General features: G+C 43.0%; 1 protein-coding gene across 2 annotated transcripts in view; it reads left to right on the top strand.

Moving 5' to 3' along the window:
* Positions 1-18,479, top strand: part of CYP2R1 (cytochrome P450 family 2 subfamily R member 1) — a 252,410-nt gene that overhangs the window by 160,413 nt on the left and 73,518 nt on the right. For both annotated transcript variants that reach the window (XM_078681021.1, XM_078681022.1), the window contains exon 4: positions 2,542-2,871. In XM_078681021.1, the coding sequence (XP_078537147.1) occupies positions 2,542-2,871 (330 nt within the window). The remainder of the gene's footprint in view (positions 1-2,541; positions 2,872-18,479) is intronic.

Below are 18,479 nucleotides of genomic sequence, written 5' to 3'. Positions count from 1 at the left end.
CTCCCTACTCCCCATTTTTGTGATATATTTCGCTTGGCTATCATCATACCTTTCGTTGCCCATCGGCGTTTAACGTGATTGAGGTCTGTTGGTCCCCAGACATTGAGGAGGCAGCATTTAGGCTCAGGCGGGACATGTTTCTCGGTGACTTTTGTGATGGTTCCCATCACCGCCTCCCAGTGCGGTGTGAGCTGTGTGCAGTCCCACAAGGTGTGATAAAAGGTACCTATTGCGCCGCAGAGGCACAGGCAGCATGGGTCAGGAGTTCTCCCCATCATGTGTAGTGTTACTTGTGTATAGTAGGTCATGTGTAGTATTTTAAACTGCACTAACCACAGTCTAGAGGAGATTGCCACCTCTAGTCCTCACTTTCTTGCTGTGCACCTCTTTTTAGCCACGTGGTACAAAAGGGGGTTGTGATGGACGGAGCATCTGAACCAATCAAACACTCACACCCAGTCAACAGGTCTGGGTTTAATCCATCACCGTTCTTTAGCCCACTCTGCCACCCCAGTTCAGACATGGCCATATGCAAATCAGTCTGACCCTGTGCCTCATGGGAACAGTCCAGCCCAAACTGCCAAGCCATGCCTTCCCTGGACCGGAAACAAGCTTCCGAGGACTGGTTTCTGGCATTTCAGCCGTCTTCAGCCTGGCTTGCTTGAATCCAGTGGCCAAGTGAGCAAGGAACTCACGTCTGAGCATACCCTGCCAACTTATGGCGAACAAAGTGGTACAAAAGGGGGTGGTGATGGACAGAGTATCTGAACCAATCAAACACACACCCAGTCAACAGATCTGGGTTTAATCCATCACCGTTCTTTAGCCCACTGTGCCACCCCAGTTCAGACATGGCCATATGCAAATCAGTCTGACCCTGTGCCTCATGGGAACAGTCCAGCCCAAACTGCCAAGCCATGCCTTCCCTGGACCAGAAACAAGCTTCCGAGGACCGGTTTCTGGCATTTCACCCGTCTTCAGCCCGGCTTGCTTGAATCCAGTGGCAAAGTGAGCAAGGGACTCACGTCTGAGCATACCCTGCCAACTTATGGTGAACAAAGTGGTACAAAAGGGGGTGGTGATGGACGGAGCATCTGAACCAATCAAACACTCACACCCAGTCAACAGATCTGGGTTTACTCTGCCACCGTTCTTTAGCCCACTCTACCACCCCAGTTCAGACATGGCCATGTGCAAATCAGTCTGACCCTGTGCCTCATGGGAACAGTCCAGCCCGAACTGCCAAGCCATGCCTTTCCTCGACCGGAAACAAGTTATCCCTTGGGACTTCTAACCTCAAAATATTTCTGTCAACGCCATAAAATCTGCCAGACATGAGCATTAAGTTCAGGCTCTTTTTGTGGACCCGAGCTTCATACCTACAGAAAGTGGTTAGTCCTTTTCATGTCGGCCAGGCTGGCACTCTTCTGCCTTTCTTTGCGCCACCTCATCTCTTTAAGGAGGTAGAAAGACTTCACCATTTGGATCCTAAAAAAGCAGTAAGCTTCTATATTGAGCGCACCATGGAACATTGAGTGGATGATCGGCTGTTTGTAGAGCTTCTGAAGCAAACAAGGGCAAAGCAGTGGAAAAACATACCATCTCTTGATGGATTGTTTCCTGCACAAAGATCTGCCACACAGTGGTGAGGAAGCAGGCCCCAAAAGGCTTGAGGGCTCATTCCACCAAGGCAACAGCTGCTAAGAATCCATTAGCCCTAGGAGTGCCTATCCTGGGCATGTCAGGTGGCTACATGGGTGTTGATACACATGTTCACGAAGCACTAAAGTTTACACAGTCCAGTCCATTAAGAGGGCCATTTTGCCCGCTCGGTTCTGCAGGGTGTTTTTGTCTGAGCCAGTTCACAGACCCACCACCCTGGGGGTACAGCTGTTGTTTATGTTTACAAGGTGAAAAATCTGTGGTTAGAAGTATCCATCAGAAGAACCAGTTACTTACCTATAGTAACAATCTTTCTAGTGGAAGCTCTATCGAACTGTAGATTCCTCACCAACTCCCTTACCTCCATGTGAACTGGATTATGTTTCTTTCTAAAATGGTGTAGAACCAGAGATCTGCATACTGGTAATGGCAATCTGCTGATGGGTTCTGAGTCTGAGCATGCGTACAGCCTAGAATGCAGCTGGCAGCGCTTATGGGTGGCAGTTATATGTGGCTCTGGGCATAAATTCAGAGGGGAACGATTTTGACATTGAGCCATAAGATGCTACCTGTCAGTGTGCGGGATATCTGCTTTAAAAGTTTCCAGATCTAGTCTGATGCCTGGGAATATACACAAGGTGAGAAATCTGTGGTTAGATAGATTATCTACCAGAAACCTTATTGCCGATGGTAAGTAGCTTGTTTTTTTGCACTTGTCAGTCTGCTATTTTGAGAAGAATGCAAAAAGAAATAATGACAATATTGCTGAAGTTTCTGAAATTCATGTTGTGACCTCTATTATGACATTCTTTTTTTGTTCCTTTATACTAGTCCATGGTTTCCATATGTTTAACACTAACAATGTTTTTACTCTAATAGGACAAGTTCAGAAAGAAATTGACTTTGTTGTGGGACCAAATGGAACACCATCGTTAGAAGAAAAGCCAAGAATGCCATATACTGAAGCAGTTTTACACGAGATTCTGCGATTTTGCAACATAGTTCCTTTAGGAATTTTTCATGCAACTTCCAAGGACACTGTTGTGCGAGGTTATTCAATTCCAGAAGGCACAACTGTCATAACAAATCTGTACTCTGTCCATTTTGATGAAAAATATTGGACTAACCCAGCAGTATTTTATCCTGAGCGATTCCTGGATGCGAGCGGCCAGTTTGTGAAGAAAGAAGCATTTGTCCCCTTTTCATTAGGTAGGTTTCCTAATTGGTTTCATATCTTTGTCGATTTTTTATGCAATTCGGTTTCTTAACATGATAAAACATATACAACCGGCCAATAACTCTTCTGCCATATGTTTTAAGACAAGAGAAAAGGTTCAGTGTAGACTGATCAACCCATCCACTGACCTGAAAGACTCACTTTTGAAAGTATTGTGCTCATCACATGCAGTAGTTCATGAATAGGTTAAAATTGGCTGGAGGTAAGAGTGAGGAAGAGGTTTTCTTCTACTTCGCTTATCAACTTAGTTGGCCAGCCTAGATCTTAAAAGAAATCTCAGGATCACACAAAGCTAAATACTAAAATGTCAGTCAGTAAGTAATTACTTTATTCGGTTTCAAATGATAAAAAAACTATAAAAGTACATACATGAAATATTAATACATTTGTCAAAGTAGGGAACAATAAATAATTACATTTAAAATACAATTTGGTTAAAATACGCAACAAGGGAATTAAAAAGGAAAGAAAACACCAAGTTTCAATTATAGGTCCTTTCTGTGGCCAATACAACATTTTAAAAAGCTAACAATGTTTAGTGCAAAGAAATCAAACTCGAGGAGTTGGAGAACCAGGAGGGCAGGGCGACACTGACGTAGTCCTAGACTTTTTAAAATTGGAACAAGATATCTCTTTCTAGGTTCTAGATGGATTTTACAGAATAGAGTCAAATGTGGGGTAGACTGGGGAGAGGTACCATCACAAGGGCATTGACAAGGCGACTGTGACCAGTCATTAACTTTAGGGAATGTGACTAGCCGAAAAAAAGTATTTAGCCTGAACCGAGTCAGGAGAAATCTGTCGTAACTGCTTAGGTTCCAAGCTAGATAGGGCTGAATCAGCATAGAAGTTTGAATCAATAGCGTGTGCTGAGCCGAGGATTTGCTGGCTTCGACAGGCAGATGGAGCTCCGCTAAGTGGGCTAGACATTGATTTTTCAACGCTTTTCTGGAAATTAAGTCCAGTGCTAGCGGATTAAGATAGAGTTTCTCCAACCCCATATCTTTAATTTTTATTGTAAACAAGCTGACAGGAGAAAAATACAATACAAATATATCCAGGACATGATAACATTAGACAAATAATTGAATTATACAGCAAATAATAAAATAAAATAAGGAAGGCACAGACAGTATCATCAGGACAGCAAAAAAAAACAACAACAAAAAAAAAGTTCATAAACATCCAAATTTGTTGAGCACGAAAGTAAAAAATATATAGATTTATAAATTTCATAACGTGTCAGAGAAAATAAAATTTTGACAAAATCATATCAAGTTGAGAAGCAAATTCCCCAGTTTCTTTCAAATTTTATCAATGAACGGCCTCCCCTTAGGTTTGCGAGGGCAAATTCCATGGAGTATATTTCCATTACTAAAGCCCACCAATCCCAAACAGTAGGTGGATCTATAGCAATTCAGGCTCTTGCAACAGTTAATTTAGCACAAGAGATAAGTATGGTTGCCAAGGAAGATTGTGGGATTGAGGTAGACTGATGGTCTAACAGAATAAAGGGGGCAGTGAAAATAGGCAACAAAATATTCTTAATTCTACAAATATCTTGGACCTCATCCCAAAAGGTTTTAAGCTTAGGGCAGGAAAATAGCATATGAACTAGATTAACGGCTACCCCAGAGCATTTAGGGCATTTTGTATGATCTGTAAACTCGGGGTTGGGGGACCACCTAGAGATTCTTTCAGGAGTATAGTAGAGCATACAAGTTGTTCTGAACTGCTGTAGCCTGAGACTGGAAGATCTTACTAGCTTGTTGATATTAGAGAGGGAGTTCGTTATTTGCTTCAGAGTAACATTGAAGCCAAGTTGGGCCCCCCATTTCTCCGTTAATTTGGGCAAGTCATTTGTTTTATATTTTGATAATAGTTTATAAGCCCCACTGATAACTGATTTAGTTTTTTTAGAATATAGACATGTCCAAATATCGCAGTCTGCGATGCTTCGGATCTTTTTTTTATTAATTAAAAAGTCATGGATCTGTAGATATTTGTATCTGGAATTTTCCGGTAAATCATATTTAAGTTTAAGCAGATTAAAATCAACAAATCCCTGTGGGCCGTATAAATCGGCCAAAGTATTTACTCCCTTCTCTGCCCATATGTTATTAATATTATCAGAGAATACTCTTGGAAGACCTGGATTGCCCCATAGAGGTAATTTCGGGTGAAAAAATGAAGTCCTGCAATATATCAATACGTTCTTCCATATCTTTGTTATATCCCTGGCCGTCTGAAACCTTACCCTCTTGAAATAATTGGGGTCATTTGCTCTAAACAAAAACATGTTTGACTCTTGCTTCAGCATGAGATGATGAGAAAATATGGTTCCTTCCTTATGAAGTAAAGAACGTAGTGGTAAAAAAAATGAGGACCAAAAATACAACTTAAAGTCTGGGAAGTTAAGCCCACCCTCACTCGTAATATTTTTCAAATGTTTCAACGATCTTCTTGCTTTTTTATAGCCCCAAATAAAGCTATTTAAAACACCATCCAGTTGTTGAAAAAACCGATTGTTCAATGCCAGTGGAATAGATCGAAATAAATATAAGAACTTAGGTAATACCTTCATCTTAATAAGATTAATTCTGCCAATAATATTCAGAGGTAGCCTACGCCACTTCTTTAAAAGTATAACAGTGGATTTGATTAACTCATTATAGTTGATATGGTTTATTTCTTGTATTTTAGCCGTAATTTTGACACCGAGATAAGTGGCTACCTTACAGATCTCTGGAATGGCCGTGGAAGGGGAATAATTGGCAACAACTTGCGTCTTCTGTATATTAAGCCTGTAACCAGATACTTTCCCAAATTTAATAGCCTCTAGTTTAATTCCTTTTAGGGCCTCATTTATATCATGTGTATAAATGGCAATGTCATCCGCATATGCGGTCAGTTTAAGCTCTTGAGAACCAGAACTAAAGGGCACAATTAAATTTTGGGAATTAAGAGCCATTAGGAAGGGTTCCAAAGAAAGAGCAAATAAAAGGGGTGAGAGAGGGCAGCCCTGACGGGTTCCGTGCATAATTTGGAAATCTGAAGAAGTTAGACCGTTATAGCTGGTGCAGGCAATGGGATTGTCGTATAGAGCCTGTATGCCCCTTAACATTTTTCCACTAAACCCCATTTGGAGCAACGTGCTCCAGAGATAGTTCCACCCCACTCGATCAAATGCTTTTTCTGCATCTAACAAGATCATACCTAGTGGGGGGGATTCTATCTCTGCGACATCGAAGGCCGTAATAGCCGTATTTACATGTGAGGTAGTGTCTCTCCCGGAGATAAAACCATGCTGCTGAGTATTGACAAGTTGAGGCATAATAGGTACCAGTCTAATTGCAAGAATTTTAGCAAATATTTTTGCATCTGTGTTTATCAGTGAAATTGGCCTGTATGACCCTCTCTCTTCCTTTGGTTTGTCCTTCTTTAGAAAAAAAATTATTTTCGCCCTATTCCATGATTTAGGTGCTTTTCCATTCGTCCCTACTGACTGCATGACTTCTAATAATAACAGATCTAGTTCGGGTAAACAGGCCTTATATAGCTCCAGCGGGATAGTATCTTCCCCTGCCGCTTTACCCACGGGCAAGTGATTGATAGCCTGATGTAGTTCTATCATGGTTAAATCATCGGACAGAGAGCTCAGGTCTAAGCTATCAGCTGTATGCAGTGCATATTCCTCAATATAGGCCCGTATAAGTTCAGGATCTGGCTGATTCTCTGGGGTGTATAGGGTTTTATAAAAATCAGCAAACAGCTCTAAAACTTCCTGTGGTTTATTATATATGTTGTTGTCTGACCCCCTAATGTTAGAAATTAGAGAGCCTGCTCTGGACTCAGACACCTTATAGGCCAAGATGCGGCCGATTTTATCACCCCCCTCATATTGCGCTATTTTGTATTTGTGAATATTTGCACTGTGTTTCTGATAAAAACTTTTCTTTGCGTCATTTTTTAAAGTACTAAGTTTAAGATTAATATCCGTGACAGTGGGTAGATTATGTCGAAGTGCCAAGGCCAATTGCTCTTCTTGATTAATTATTTGTGATATTACCAAAGCTCGGCATTGTTTAAGTTCAGCATTCTGTCTATACACATAAGCCTGTGTAAAGCCCCTTATGCTCGCCTTGCAAGCATCCCATACTACAAGACAGGAAGCCGAGTTCTTGTTGATGCTAATAAACTCAGCTAGATGGACTTTCAGCTGCGAAATATAAGATACATCTGAAATAAGATATCTGGGAAAGGAGAACATTCTGGAGGGAGCCGTGCTGTGTGATGTAGAAAATGATATAATTATAGCATTATGGTCGGAGGAGATACGAGGGCATAGGGTCATAGAGCAAGTCTCTAATACATTGTCGCTGACTAGAGCCATATCTAATCTGGAGCATAATTTGTGAGGTGCCGAATAATAGGTATACCCAGATCGACTTGGGTAAAGCTGTCGCCAGGCATCTTTAATATTATGTATACGACAAATATCTAATATAGCTGCCCTAGTCTTATGCATCCGTTGGTGGCTGTTAGGTCTGGTTGTATCCAGATTATAATCCATGATGCAATTAAAATCGCCCATAATTATAATTTCTCCCGCCCAATCCAAAAGTTTTATGTTCAGTTGATCAAAGAGCATTGGTTCATCTGTGTTTGATCCATACACCACACATAATACAAATGTATTGTTTTCATACTTAAGCTGCACTATTGCCCATCTGCCGTCTTTATCATAAGCGGTCTGCATCACTTCTGCTCTTACACGCCTGTCCTTGAGTATTGCAACCCCTCTTATAGATGTCCCAGCAGACGAACAGACCATAATTTCGTATCCTAATTGATTAAGTAATTTCCTGTCTTTCCAAATAAGATGTGTTTCTGATAGCAAACAAAAATGCGGTTTATATAATTTTAATTCTTCGGAGACCAGAGATCTCTTGCCTTTGCTATTCAAACCCGCTATATTCCAGGCTAAGCATTTTATTTCATGCATTTAAAAAGTGGTGAGAGCATCAGTCCCGGTTCCCAGTTAGTAGTCAAATGTTGATAAGTATATATAAAAAAAAACAACAGAAAAGGGGACACGAACATCGTAGATTCTCGATCTCTCAAACAATTAATATCACATCTAGTGTACTTCACATTCAGTACCATAATGTTCATGCCCTGTCTATCTTCAATCAAATCCCTGTCAGCCTGTAAACTTGTTTTAGCTATTTTCCTCCCACCCACCACCCGCCCACCAAGACCTGCAGAGAAGGTCCCCCCCCCCTAGTACCTACCCCGGCCGGGGAAGTACCACCCTTCAGCTTCAGCTGCCGTTGGAGAGGCAGCTCGAGTAGAGGATCGCCCTACCGGGCCCCGACCCCTCCCCCCCTTCCTTGTCAAAACCCAGAATAAACTTACCAAAAAACAGCACAAAAAAATTAAATAACCTAGTCAGTGGCAGATTGGGATTAGCCCTCCAGACAGCTGCACTTTAACATCCCGGCCACCTCAACAATTTATCAATCCCCTAAAAAAAAAAGAGGAAGAAAAACCCTCAGAAAGAGACGGGAAAAGGAAGAGAAAAAAATCCCTGCCTAACTCTTATAACAATCTGTCTCTAATTTTTATCTGAATTGATATTGGCTAAGAAAGCTTCAGCCTCCTTAGTATCATTGAAAAAATAGGTTCGCCCATTTTTGATGACTTTAAGGCGCGCAGGTTCTTGCAGAAATATCTGGGCACCACAGGCTTTAAAGGGATCTATCAGTTTACGGAGATGCCACCGTCTGTCCATAGTGTCCTTGCTTAAGTCTGAGCGGGTGAAGAGCGACATCTCCCCGACCAAGATTGGAGAATTAGGACGTGCTCTCTGCCAGACTGCCTGGCGCAAAAGGAAATTCCCAAAATATATTAAAAATGGACGGGGGAACTGTGCATCTTTGTTTCTCTGAAATAATGGCAGCCGGTGGGCCCGTTGGATCTGAGAGTCCCAATCCCAATCGGCCAGGTCAGGGAGAGCATTCTTAAGTATACCAACGACATAGGCCCTCGGGTCTGACCCTTCCGATTTTTCCGGGATCCCAAATAGTCTCAGGTTAGAGCGTCTTTGTCTGTTCTCCAGATCTTCGACTTTCCTTTGAAGCCCAGAAATCTGATCTTCATGCTTTTCGGATGCCGCAGCCACCTTAGTGGTGGTCTCTTCCACCTCCACCAACCACTGTTGTAGCTCAGTTGTTTCTTGCGAGATCCCACCAATTTTGGCCGTAAGTTCAGAGAGAGAGGACTGCATCTTATTGTTATCTTCCCTCAATTGAAGGTAGTGTTCTTGCGCTTCGGCCCGTTGATTACTTAATATTTTTAGTATTTCATCCAAAGGTGACTGGTTGGCTACAACAGGCCCCAGGACAGATCTTGACTGCGCTTCTGAATATGTGCCCTCGGGAGCCGTTTTAGATGACAGTGCAGTAATAAATTCGATGGGTGGGATCTGATGCTTGCTGGCAGAGGCCGATGTATCTGCATGAGCCGGGTCCCCTGCTGATAATAGCGGTGGCATAGATGATCTGGGAGTAATAGGACCCGCTAGTCCCCCTAGTCCCTCTGCAATTAACTCCACTGGTTGTTCCATCGACTGTGGACTGGCAGTACTGGACGTGATACTCGTAGGGGTTGTTTTATCTGGGGAAGATCCTATGGACATAGAATCCGGGGGACTCGCCCCGGATAGTCTTAGCGCCATGGTTTTGACTAAGCCCTTTGCTTCTATCCATTTTCTCAATGGACTCTTAACCTGTAGAGGTTTTCTTGCGTTTTGCCTGTTATTGCTTTTACGTTTAACTGAGGTTCCGACAGCCTTGCTCCCCCTTTTGGTTCTTTGCTTATTTTTAGCCTTGCAGATCCCCCCCCCCCCCCATCGGAGGGTTAGATCTGCTATCATTGAGATCCTCGTCGGATTCAACCTCATAGTCTTCGTAGGAGTCCAGATCGATGTCCGAATCGATATCCACCATTCCGTTTGTTTGCCCCGTATGCTCTTCAGTCTCTGGTTGTTTTTCAGGGGGAATAACCTCCTTGCTTTTAATCGAAATGGCCTCATCTGCCTCATTAAAAGGTCGGGGGGTAGTTCTTATATCTTTGTCGTTGTCCTGTGTTGTAAGTGAGTTAGAATCCCCCACATTCCCCTTGCATGGAGCACAACCTGAACTATCTAACATTAAGACTGAGGCCAATAGCCCGGTTGTGGCCGTTTGTACTTCCACCTCCACTTGTGCTGCTGTACTGCCGAGATCTTTAGAAGTAGAGATGGACCCTTCCTGAATAGAGCCTGAAGGTAACATAACCGGGGTAGTTTTATGGATGTCATTCGTTGAAGTAATTGTTAAAGGGCACAATCCAACTTCGTTTTCTTCTTCTATCGGAGCCCCTGTTTTAGCCGTCTGTTTAGCCCCGGCCTTAACTGATTTAGTAAATAGATTTTTAGCCTCTTTGCCCAATGTCGAGGGTTTCAGTACCTGTTTGCCTTTAGCCTGCGTCTGGTCTCCAGCTTGGTTCTGCTTTCTGGAGGTCAATGCTGGCTGTGCCGGTACCTCCGTAGCTCTTGCACTGTCGCTACCTCTCCAACCCCATATCATGGAGGAACCCCTTAACATATCGCAGCCAGCCAATCCTGTTCACATTATCCAATTGAAGACAATCCCTCACAATACTCTGGGTGAAAACCAGCTTATCAGAAGTCCATAAGTGGTGCCATAGGAGTATGGGTTCGACCTTAATGATGTCAGTAATATAGGGCAAGCCCAACTCTAGATTGCAACTGAATGTTGAAGTGCCCTGGGGTACCGCAAGCAGAAACTTCAGAAATCTGTTTTCCACTATTTTTAGGGAATATGCCTGGACATAGCCCCACACCCCAGCCCCGTAAATAGCGGTACTGATACATTTGGCCTGGTAAATGCGGATCAGCTCCTCTGGGGCTCTTCTTCCCAATCTCTGTGTAAATTTTACCAGGGCCATTGTCGATTTTAAGAACTGCAATTTTCTTGCCTCAATAGTTTTTTTCCATGTGCCCTTTTCATCTATTAGTACTCGAAGGTATGGGTAGGTGGGGGTATACTCTACGCTAGAGTTGGTAATATAAATTGCTCTCTCTTTTCTTCGTTTGTGGCCACAGTTCATAATAAAGGTTTTTTTTATATTTGTTTTTAGCTCTAGATTTGACATAAATGAAATATACCTGGACAGTCTGCGCTGAAGTTCAACGGGGGTGCGGGCAATAATCACCGCGTCATCCGCGTAAAGGAGAGCGGGAATCAGACGATGGTGAATTATGGGTAGGTCCTTGGCCCCCTTCAACATCGCCTCTTCTAGACCATTTGTATACAAAGTAAAGAGGAAGGGGGCCAGAACACAACCCTGTCTGACTCACCACTCGACCCTAAATGGTGCTGTCAGCCCACCCCCGTGCCAAATCGCACTCGAGCTGTGGCGTTCGAATACATTTCTCGTAGAAATTTAACTAGCTGTTGGTCAACTCCCATTGCTGTTAAGATAGTCCATAACTTCGAATGACCCACGCAGTGGAACGCTGCGGTAAGATCTACATAGGCCAAATGGAGGCTCCCTCTTTTTGCGTCCACATATTTACCCTTGAGTAAGGACAAGTTTAGAACCTGCTCAGTGGTACCCAAACCTTCCCTGAATCCGTACTGGATATCGGATAAGATCTTATTATCTTTGGACCATAGCTGTAGTCTTTCTAAGATAATGCGCCCCACTGTTTTTCCAAAGGAATCCAGTAAGGAAATAAGGCGGTAGCAAGTTGGATTAAGACGGTCACCCTTTTTAAATACTGGGATCAAGATGGATTTTGACTATGAATCTAATAGACCGATTTTGCAGGTTGCGTCCAATACCCTGAGTAAAATTGGGGCCCAAAGATCTATGTTAAATTTATAGAGGTCAACCGGGACCCCGTCGGGGCCTGGAGCCTTTCCCCCTTTGCTAGCTCTTAAAGCATTCTCGACTTCATTTATGGTGAAATCTAGAACAATCGGAAAGGAAAAGGGGCTAGTTCTATCGAAATTCGTCCCTGAATGGCGCTGTTCTATCATTTAGTTATCTGGGATCCCAAATATTTTAGAAAAATGGGCGATCCAAGATAATTCGTCTATTGTAAACTCTATTTTGTTTGAATCACTAGGACCTGACAAAAAAGGAGAATTTATCACTTTCCAAAAAACTGCACTGTCATTTAGTCGGCAGCTTTTATGTAATTCTGCCCAAAGTTCCTCCTTTAATTCTAGTTTTCTTGCTCATATTGCTTTATTATAGATTTTCCTAAGTTGAGCAATCTCTTTCCTGTCTCTGGATGGTTCGTTAAGGGCTTTTTTCAGATTTGAGTAGGCTTTAGTACAGATGGAGTTAAATCAGCCAACCTGGTTATTTTTTGCTCCCTTGGTTTTAATACTTAGAGCTTTTTTAATGGAGTTAGACACTATCATAAAGTTGTCAATAATCTCCTGTGGGGACGAAAGATCTGCCAAACAGGTGTTTATTTCTGAGATGGAATTCTTAACTATTTTTTCTGTGATCATTTCCGGGTCGACCATGGCCCACTTCAGGGCATAGCCGTTCAACCTAGCCATAAGTATATTTTCCTCCCCATAAAGAATTCTCTGTTTTTTCCTTCCTCCTATCGACGGGAGGGAGAGAGTGACTGATATGGGGAAGTGATCACTAAATACGCAATCATGGGTGTCAAAGTTTGAGATATAGGAAGAGGCACTACTTGTTAAAAGGATAAAATCTATACAACTAGAGGCGCCTTTACCATTAAAAGTTGTCAGTGGAACTATGGGCGATACCAATTCGTTGGCCAAGGTTAGTTGGAGGCTCAAAATCGTTTCATTTAGACAAGCACCGCTTTGGGAATGGGTGAATTGGGTAATGCTGATATCATTCTCGTCTACGAGGCCACATATGATACTATCTTTATGTGAACAGAGTGTCAGATTAAAGTCGCCTCCCCAAATGATAATGGGATTTTTCCTTGGTGTTTAGCATTAAAATGTAAAAGAAAAATACGGATTTCCTTTAGGGTATCAATCAACTGAAACTGAGGTAAGTTGTTATAAAAATTAACTAATAAAAGGAGGTCCAATGTATTTATATCAATCAGAATTATCTCATAATCGGTCTCAATTTTTAAGGCAGTTATTTCCCGGACTTGAATTGAGTTGGTAATATACACCACTAGGCCTCCTTTTGCACGTCCTGATGGAGATGGTGTTGCGGGAGAGAAATAGGTTTTATAGCCATTTAGGTGAATGGGTAAAATAGCCCATGTTTCTTGTAGGCATATAATGCCATAATTCATGGTGAAAATGAGCCACTCACCTAGGTTTGCCCTTGAAAGAAGGCCAGCGATGTTCCAAAAAAAAATTTTGAGCGGAACCCCACTCTTGACACGTTCATCTGATGAGGGGGGTACTGAGTGACCTCTAATTTTGTTTACCATGTATACATCAGGATGAATGTCCGCGATAGTAATGGAGCTATCATTTAAAAGTTGGGCCTGGAAAGGAGGTTCGGTGGGAAGTTTAATTATCGGGGAAATATGCTCCCATTCTAATGAGACCAGAATAGGCTCAGGGAACTTAGACGAAAGGTTTACCATCCTATCTTCTTCCAAGGAAGGTATAGAGGGGAAAATAGGGGGATTAACCCCACTGTTTACCTCGTTGAGACCTAAAATGGGCCCATGACTGTGAGTTAGTTGTCAGTCTATTTCCTCAAGAAGGGATAGCTGCTCAAACCTATTTGAAGTTTTAACTGAACCGTTCCCTTCTCTCCTGAAGCTGCTGTAGGTTTATGAAAAAAAAAAAACAGGGGAAGGGCCGTTATACTTGGATAAAGAGAGGGGAGAAGCTCTTTGTTGTTTAAAAGAGAACAAACCATTCGTGGGGACCTGAAATTAACAACAATACAATCACCCTGAATTGATTTGTGTGAGGAACCAAGCCAGCGCACCCTGCGCACCATAAGTATTTTGTTTATATGATCGGGGTTGAAGCGCTTGTATTTAGTCAGCCAATCTGCCACTTTATTTCGAAGAGATGGCCAGGATTCAATCTGTCCTTGTTTTAACGCAGGGACCCCCGTAAGGATTAGAACATATGGACATGAAGCTGGTGGTTGATCCAGATTTACTGGTTTCAATCGAATTGTGGGGTTAGTTTGATGTTCCCTGTTTAGTAACCCTAGTCTACTGTTGTACTCCGGCCTAAAGGTAGACGTTGAGTTGGGAAGCACTGGATTGTGTCTTTTTGGAAATTCTATGTGAGGTTCCCTTAATGGGCCTGGGATAATACTATGGAAATTCTGCCTGAGACCTTCTTTTTGCGTGATAGCACCATCCCTGTCGTGCTCTATATAATTGAGATTTTCTGGAGGTGTTCTAAATGACTCTAGATCCTCTTTTAATAGATCTAACTTCCGCTCTATGCTACCGAATCTTTCATTTATAAAAGAAGTTACTAAAGTCATCATAGCCTTGGTATGTGCTTCTAAGAGGTCTCTAATGAGCTCTTCAACAGCTGTATTAGGGTCGTTGGGACGTTGTTGGGAACCTTTTATATTCGGGGTTAGTGATTCTGAGTGAGGGACATGGTCACTATCAGTTACCTCTATTTGACTTTCTACCGAGTGCGTTCCTATGGGGTTAGAGCATTGAGACCCCTTTTTTCTCCCACCTTTACCCCCCTTTGTTCCTGTTAGCTTTGATCTTATTGTAGACTCTTTCTTTGGTTTAGATTGATTCCGGGTTTGTGGGCCTGCCCCTACTAATATGGGATGTTCGGACTCTCTGTGATGACTCGTGGATGGATGAATTTGAGGAGGCGGGTTAGGGGTAGTGTTTATTTGTCGGATAATGACCCTCGGAGTTAATGATCTATTAGTTTCTTCCTCCATGGATAACGGGAACAATGTGGGTTCAAGGGAGAGTCTTCGCTCCGTTAATTCGATTAGAGCAATTCAGCTCTAACCAAGAAAGCATCTAGAGTGCCCACTGTGCCCTTTTGTTTCTCCATCGTTCCTTTGGAGTGATGGCTGGAATCACACGATATGTATCCCTGTAGTTACTCTGTACTGGAATTACCTTAACCTGGGTGGATCCTGTACTACAAAGGACCAAAACCTCTAGCGAGGAACTCAAAAACCAATGGGCTTTCTGGCACAGACGGGTCCGCCCTTGGCCCGGGCTTCGCCCGGCGCGTGCCCACACGCATCCCGCGAAGCGGGAGCCGCGAGCCGCTATCTATCGTGGGAAGGCGGAGCAATAGGAGACACAGGTGAGGGTGATTCAGGGGCTCCTTGGAGTAGTAGTCCGGCACCCTCCAAACACACAGGTGGTCCAGCAAGAGTCCGCGGCTGCACTCAGCACTTGCACTCCCTTTGCTTACTTAACAATTTTCTAGCGTTTGGCACTGGGCTTGAGTGTTACCTCGTGTGCTGGGGCCTTCAGCCCACGCCGCCTCCGCCCTCCGTCATCAGCGCTGTCTCGAGTAGGAGACCGCACTCTCGGCAGCCCGTCCGCGGTATGACCACAAACTCGGCCCTCAGTTTCGGCGGGCGATTTTCGGGCCGATTTCTACTAAATTCAGGTGGCTTCCAGGAATCGGGAACCGCGGCTGCTCTCGGAGGTAGTGGCCGCAGCTGCAGCGGGTAGCAGGAACGTGGACGCGAACAGGCTCCGCCCCCTCCAGGTGTCACAAAGCAGGCAGCCAATACTAAAATGTATCTGATGAATGAACTGATTAAATCTGATGCTTATAGTTGGTGTGTGTCTGTCTTTAGGCAATCAAAAAAAGTCCATTGGAGACAGAAGTCTTGGTGTGAACTGGCCCAATTAGGTGGCTACAGAGAGGTAAACTGGTTTCAGTAAGGGTATCTATGCCCTGACTTGAACAGTAATGTAATTTTAAAAGAAAATGTGTAAAAGTATTATTTTGGACAAACCCACCCACCAACAGTACAGTCCAAGAAAAAAAGAACATTGATTTTAAGTAAAAATAAAAGTTGCAAATTTTGCTCAAATTAAGACAAAAAGAATGCTTGGTGTAGAGCCGGGGGAGGAGGGGAGAAAATTGTTGGAATTGGAAGTTACTGATAAAAACAGTTGCCTCAATCAATGGAAAATCGAAATAATTAGGAAGTCTCCATAAATCGTCCACTTGTACCATCACAGTTAACAGGGTTAATCTGCAAATGAGTGCATGAGATTGGGGGTGCAACCCTCGGGAAATTCTAATTTAGAAAAAGATTAAGAAACAAATAAAATTAAACGGACCACATATATTCCTAATTCAAACAATATTAATTTACATGCTGCCCGAGCACTGGGTGAATGTTCATTTAGCTTGAAAAGGTTACGAGCGGGACAAAATGGGCAGTTAAGCCAACCAACGTCAGAACAAGAATGGTCTGAAATTAATGGTTTTGCATTGTGTTTTTTTTTTTTTTTACTTTGCAATGCTTTGGTGACACAGGGATAATCTGTATTCTGTAAGGGTTCCAACAGTTCGGAAAAGCCTTGTGGTAGGCCTTGATGAACACCTTTTCCATATCTTGGCCATTTAATAGCGAGGCACGGCTACGCTACCAGCAGGCAATGTTGCTCAATTGTTGGATGAATGCTGCAGGTTCAGCCTGTCTTTCGTAGCCTGTGCGTGTGAAGCTTATTCCCCTCAAATGAGGGTAAAAAGCTCACAAACTATTTTTTCCTGACTAAATGAATATTCACAAATGATGATTCTCAATGAAATTTGTGATCATGCTAGTTGGAATATGAAAGGATTTCTGCCAAATTTAAATTTTCTCTCTGAATCACATGTTTAAACAGCCATAGTTTCTTCTATCAACAGTTAGTGAAGCAAGCTCGTAAACAAAAAACAAAATGCAAATTTATTAGTCTAGGATGCACAAATTTTCATTTTGTTGATATGTCTATTTCTTACAATAAGCACTAAGGGTTGTCTAGTCTGAAATCATGGGCACAAGAAAATACGGCCTTCTATAAGAGCCGTAACTAAGCTTTTTTACCCGAGAAAGGTCGTCGCAGATTTTCACGCACATGGAGCCAAGATGCAAGAGTTGGCTTCACATCTGAGTTGTGCGCTTCTAGTGGGCAATGTTAGTATGAGCAAGAAGACCCTGCTGAAGCCGGTAATTCTTCAATAATGCCTAATTTGAGTAAAAACTGTTTTTTGCTTTCACATGGCCCAGTTATCTCACTTGTCTCGGTTAAAAATTACCTTAATTCCAAATAAAGCCACACATTCCTGTAAGGACACCTTAAACTGGATAACAGCTCTCTGTTATAGCGTCTGTTCAGCTCTTAAAACGTATGTTCCATAGCAGGTCTAGGTGCTCTCAGCTGAACAAGTATTCTTACACAACTGGTAGGTGAAAGAAAGTACATCTTTCATATGTGGGGCCCCCATTTTTCTGTTCAGTGACTCAGCATATTTAGAACTTTGGGCACTGGAAGATGGCTGAACGCAATCCAAGACGTACTCTACTTCTGTACCAAACATCTAGTCGGATTTCTAACCCTCTAGGGAAAGGACAGTTCTGAAAGAGAATTCTATCCACAGATTCCTCACCTTTTTAATAGTCTGCAGGCCTCAGACTAGATCTGGAAACTTTTCAGTAGTTCCTCTGAGTGATGGTAAGTGGCGCCTTACTGACACTATTCCGCTCCAGAAATGAGATGACAAGCCTATATAGGCACTTCTCCCACACGTTGACATCAATACCTTTCTTTCTGTACCACCAAGGGCAGAAGCAGGGCTACTTCTCGTCTGTTAGAGACCGTGCCTCAACCAAAATATTTTTTGCGGTGCTCAAGGGACATGTCATCTCCCAAAACAACAGGTTTTAAGCCCTGTAAGGACTGTCACAAACAATTGTATGTGACAGATCCTCACCAAGTTTGCCTGTTGTGCCTGGGGATGGATCGCAACTCCAAAGTCTGGGTTGACTGTGTGTCAATGAACCTGAAGGCCATATGAGAAAGTGAGGCGAAACTCTACATTGCCAAGCATCGAAAGACTCAACGACAAGACCAATTAAAGTTGAAAGTTTGGTCTTGGGCGAGATCCAGAAGTCACTGGCATTGTTCCAGAGGTCGAGCTTCCTCGTGATCCAAGTCTTCGGGTAAGTCGAAGAAAAAAACAAAAGGAAACAAAGCAGGTTTGGCCCCTTTTCACCACTTCTATTCTCTTCCGCGGGCACAGGGATGGCACCTACATCACAATCTTGCTCCCAAAGTAGTTCAGTTTTTGAACCCATGTCGCTACTTGTTGCAGCACACTCCGAGTGTCTGGCACTGACCGCCACCACAAAGCAGATTAAATAGTTCAGCTCAGCCATGCTCTGACTACCTTTAGGGTGATCCTCTAGCGTGTCTGTGGGCTCCATGGAGCTGAGAGGTTTCCCACCACTCTTAGTGTAAGCTGCTGAACCCTTTGAGCCCATGACCGGGCTGTCCCTGGCTCCATTCTCGTCTCCACCTCTGGTA

The sequence above is a fragment of the Lissotriton helveticus genome, chromosome 3_1, assembly GCF_964261635.1.
Source record: "Lissotriton helveticus chromosome 3_1, aLisHel1.1, whole genome shotgun sequence".
Taxonomy (NCBI): domain Eukaryota; kingdom Metazoa; phylum Chordata; class Amphibia; order Caudata; family Salamandridae; genus Lissotriton; species Lissotriton helveticus.
This window is presented reverse-complemented; position numbering and strand designations above follow the sequence as displayed.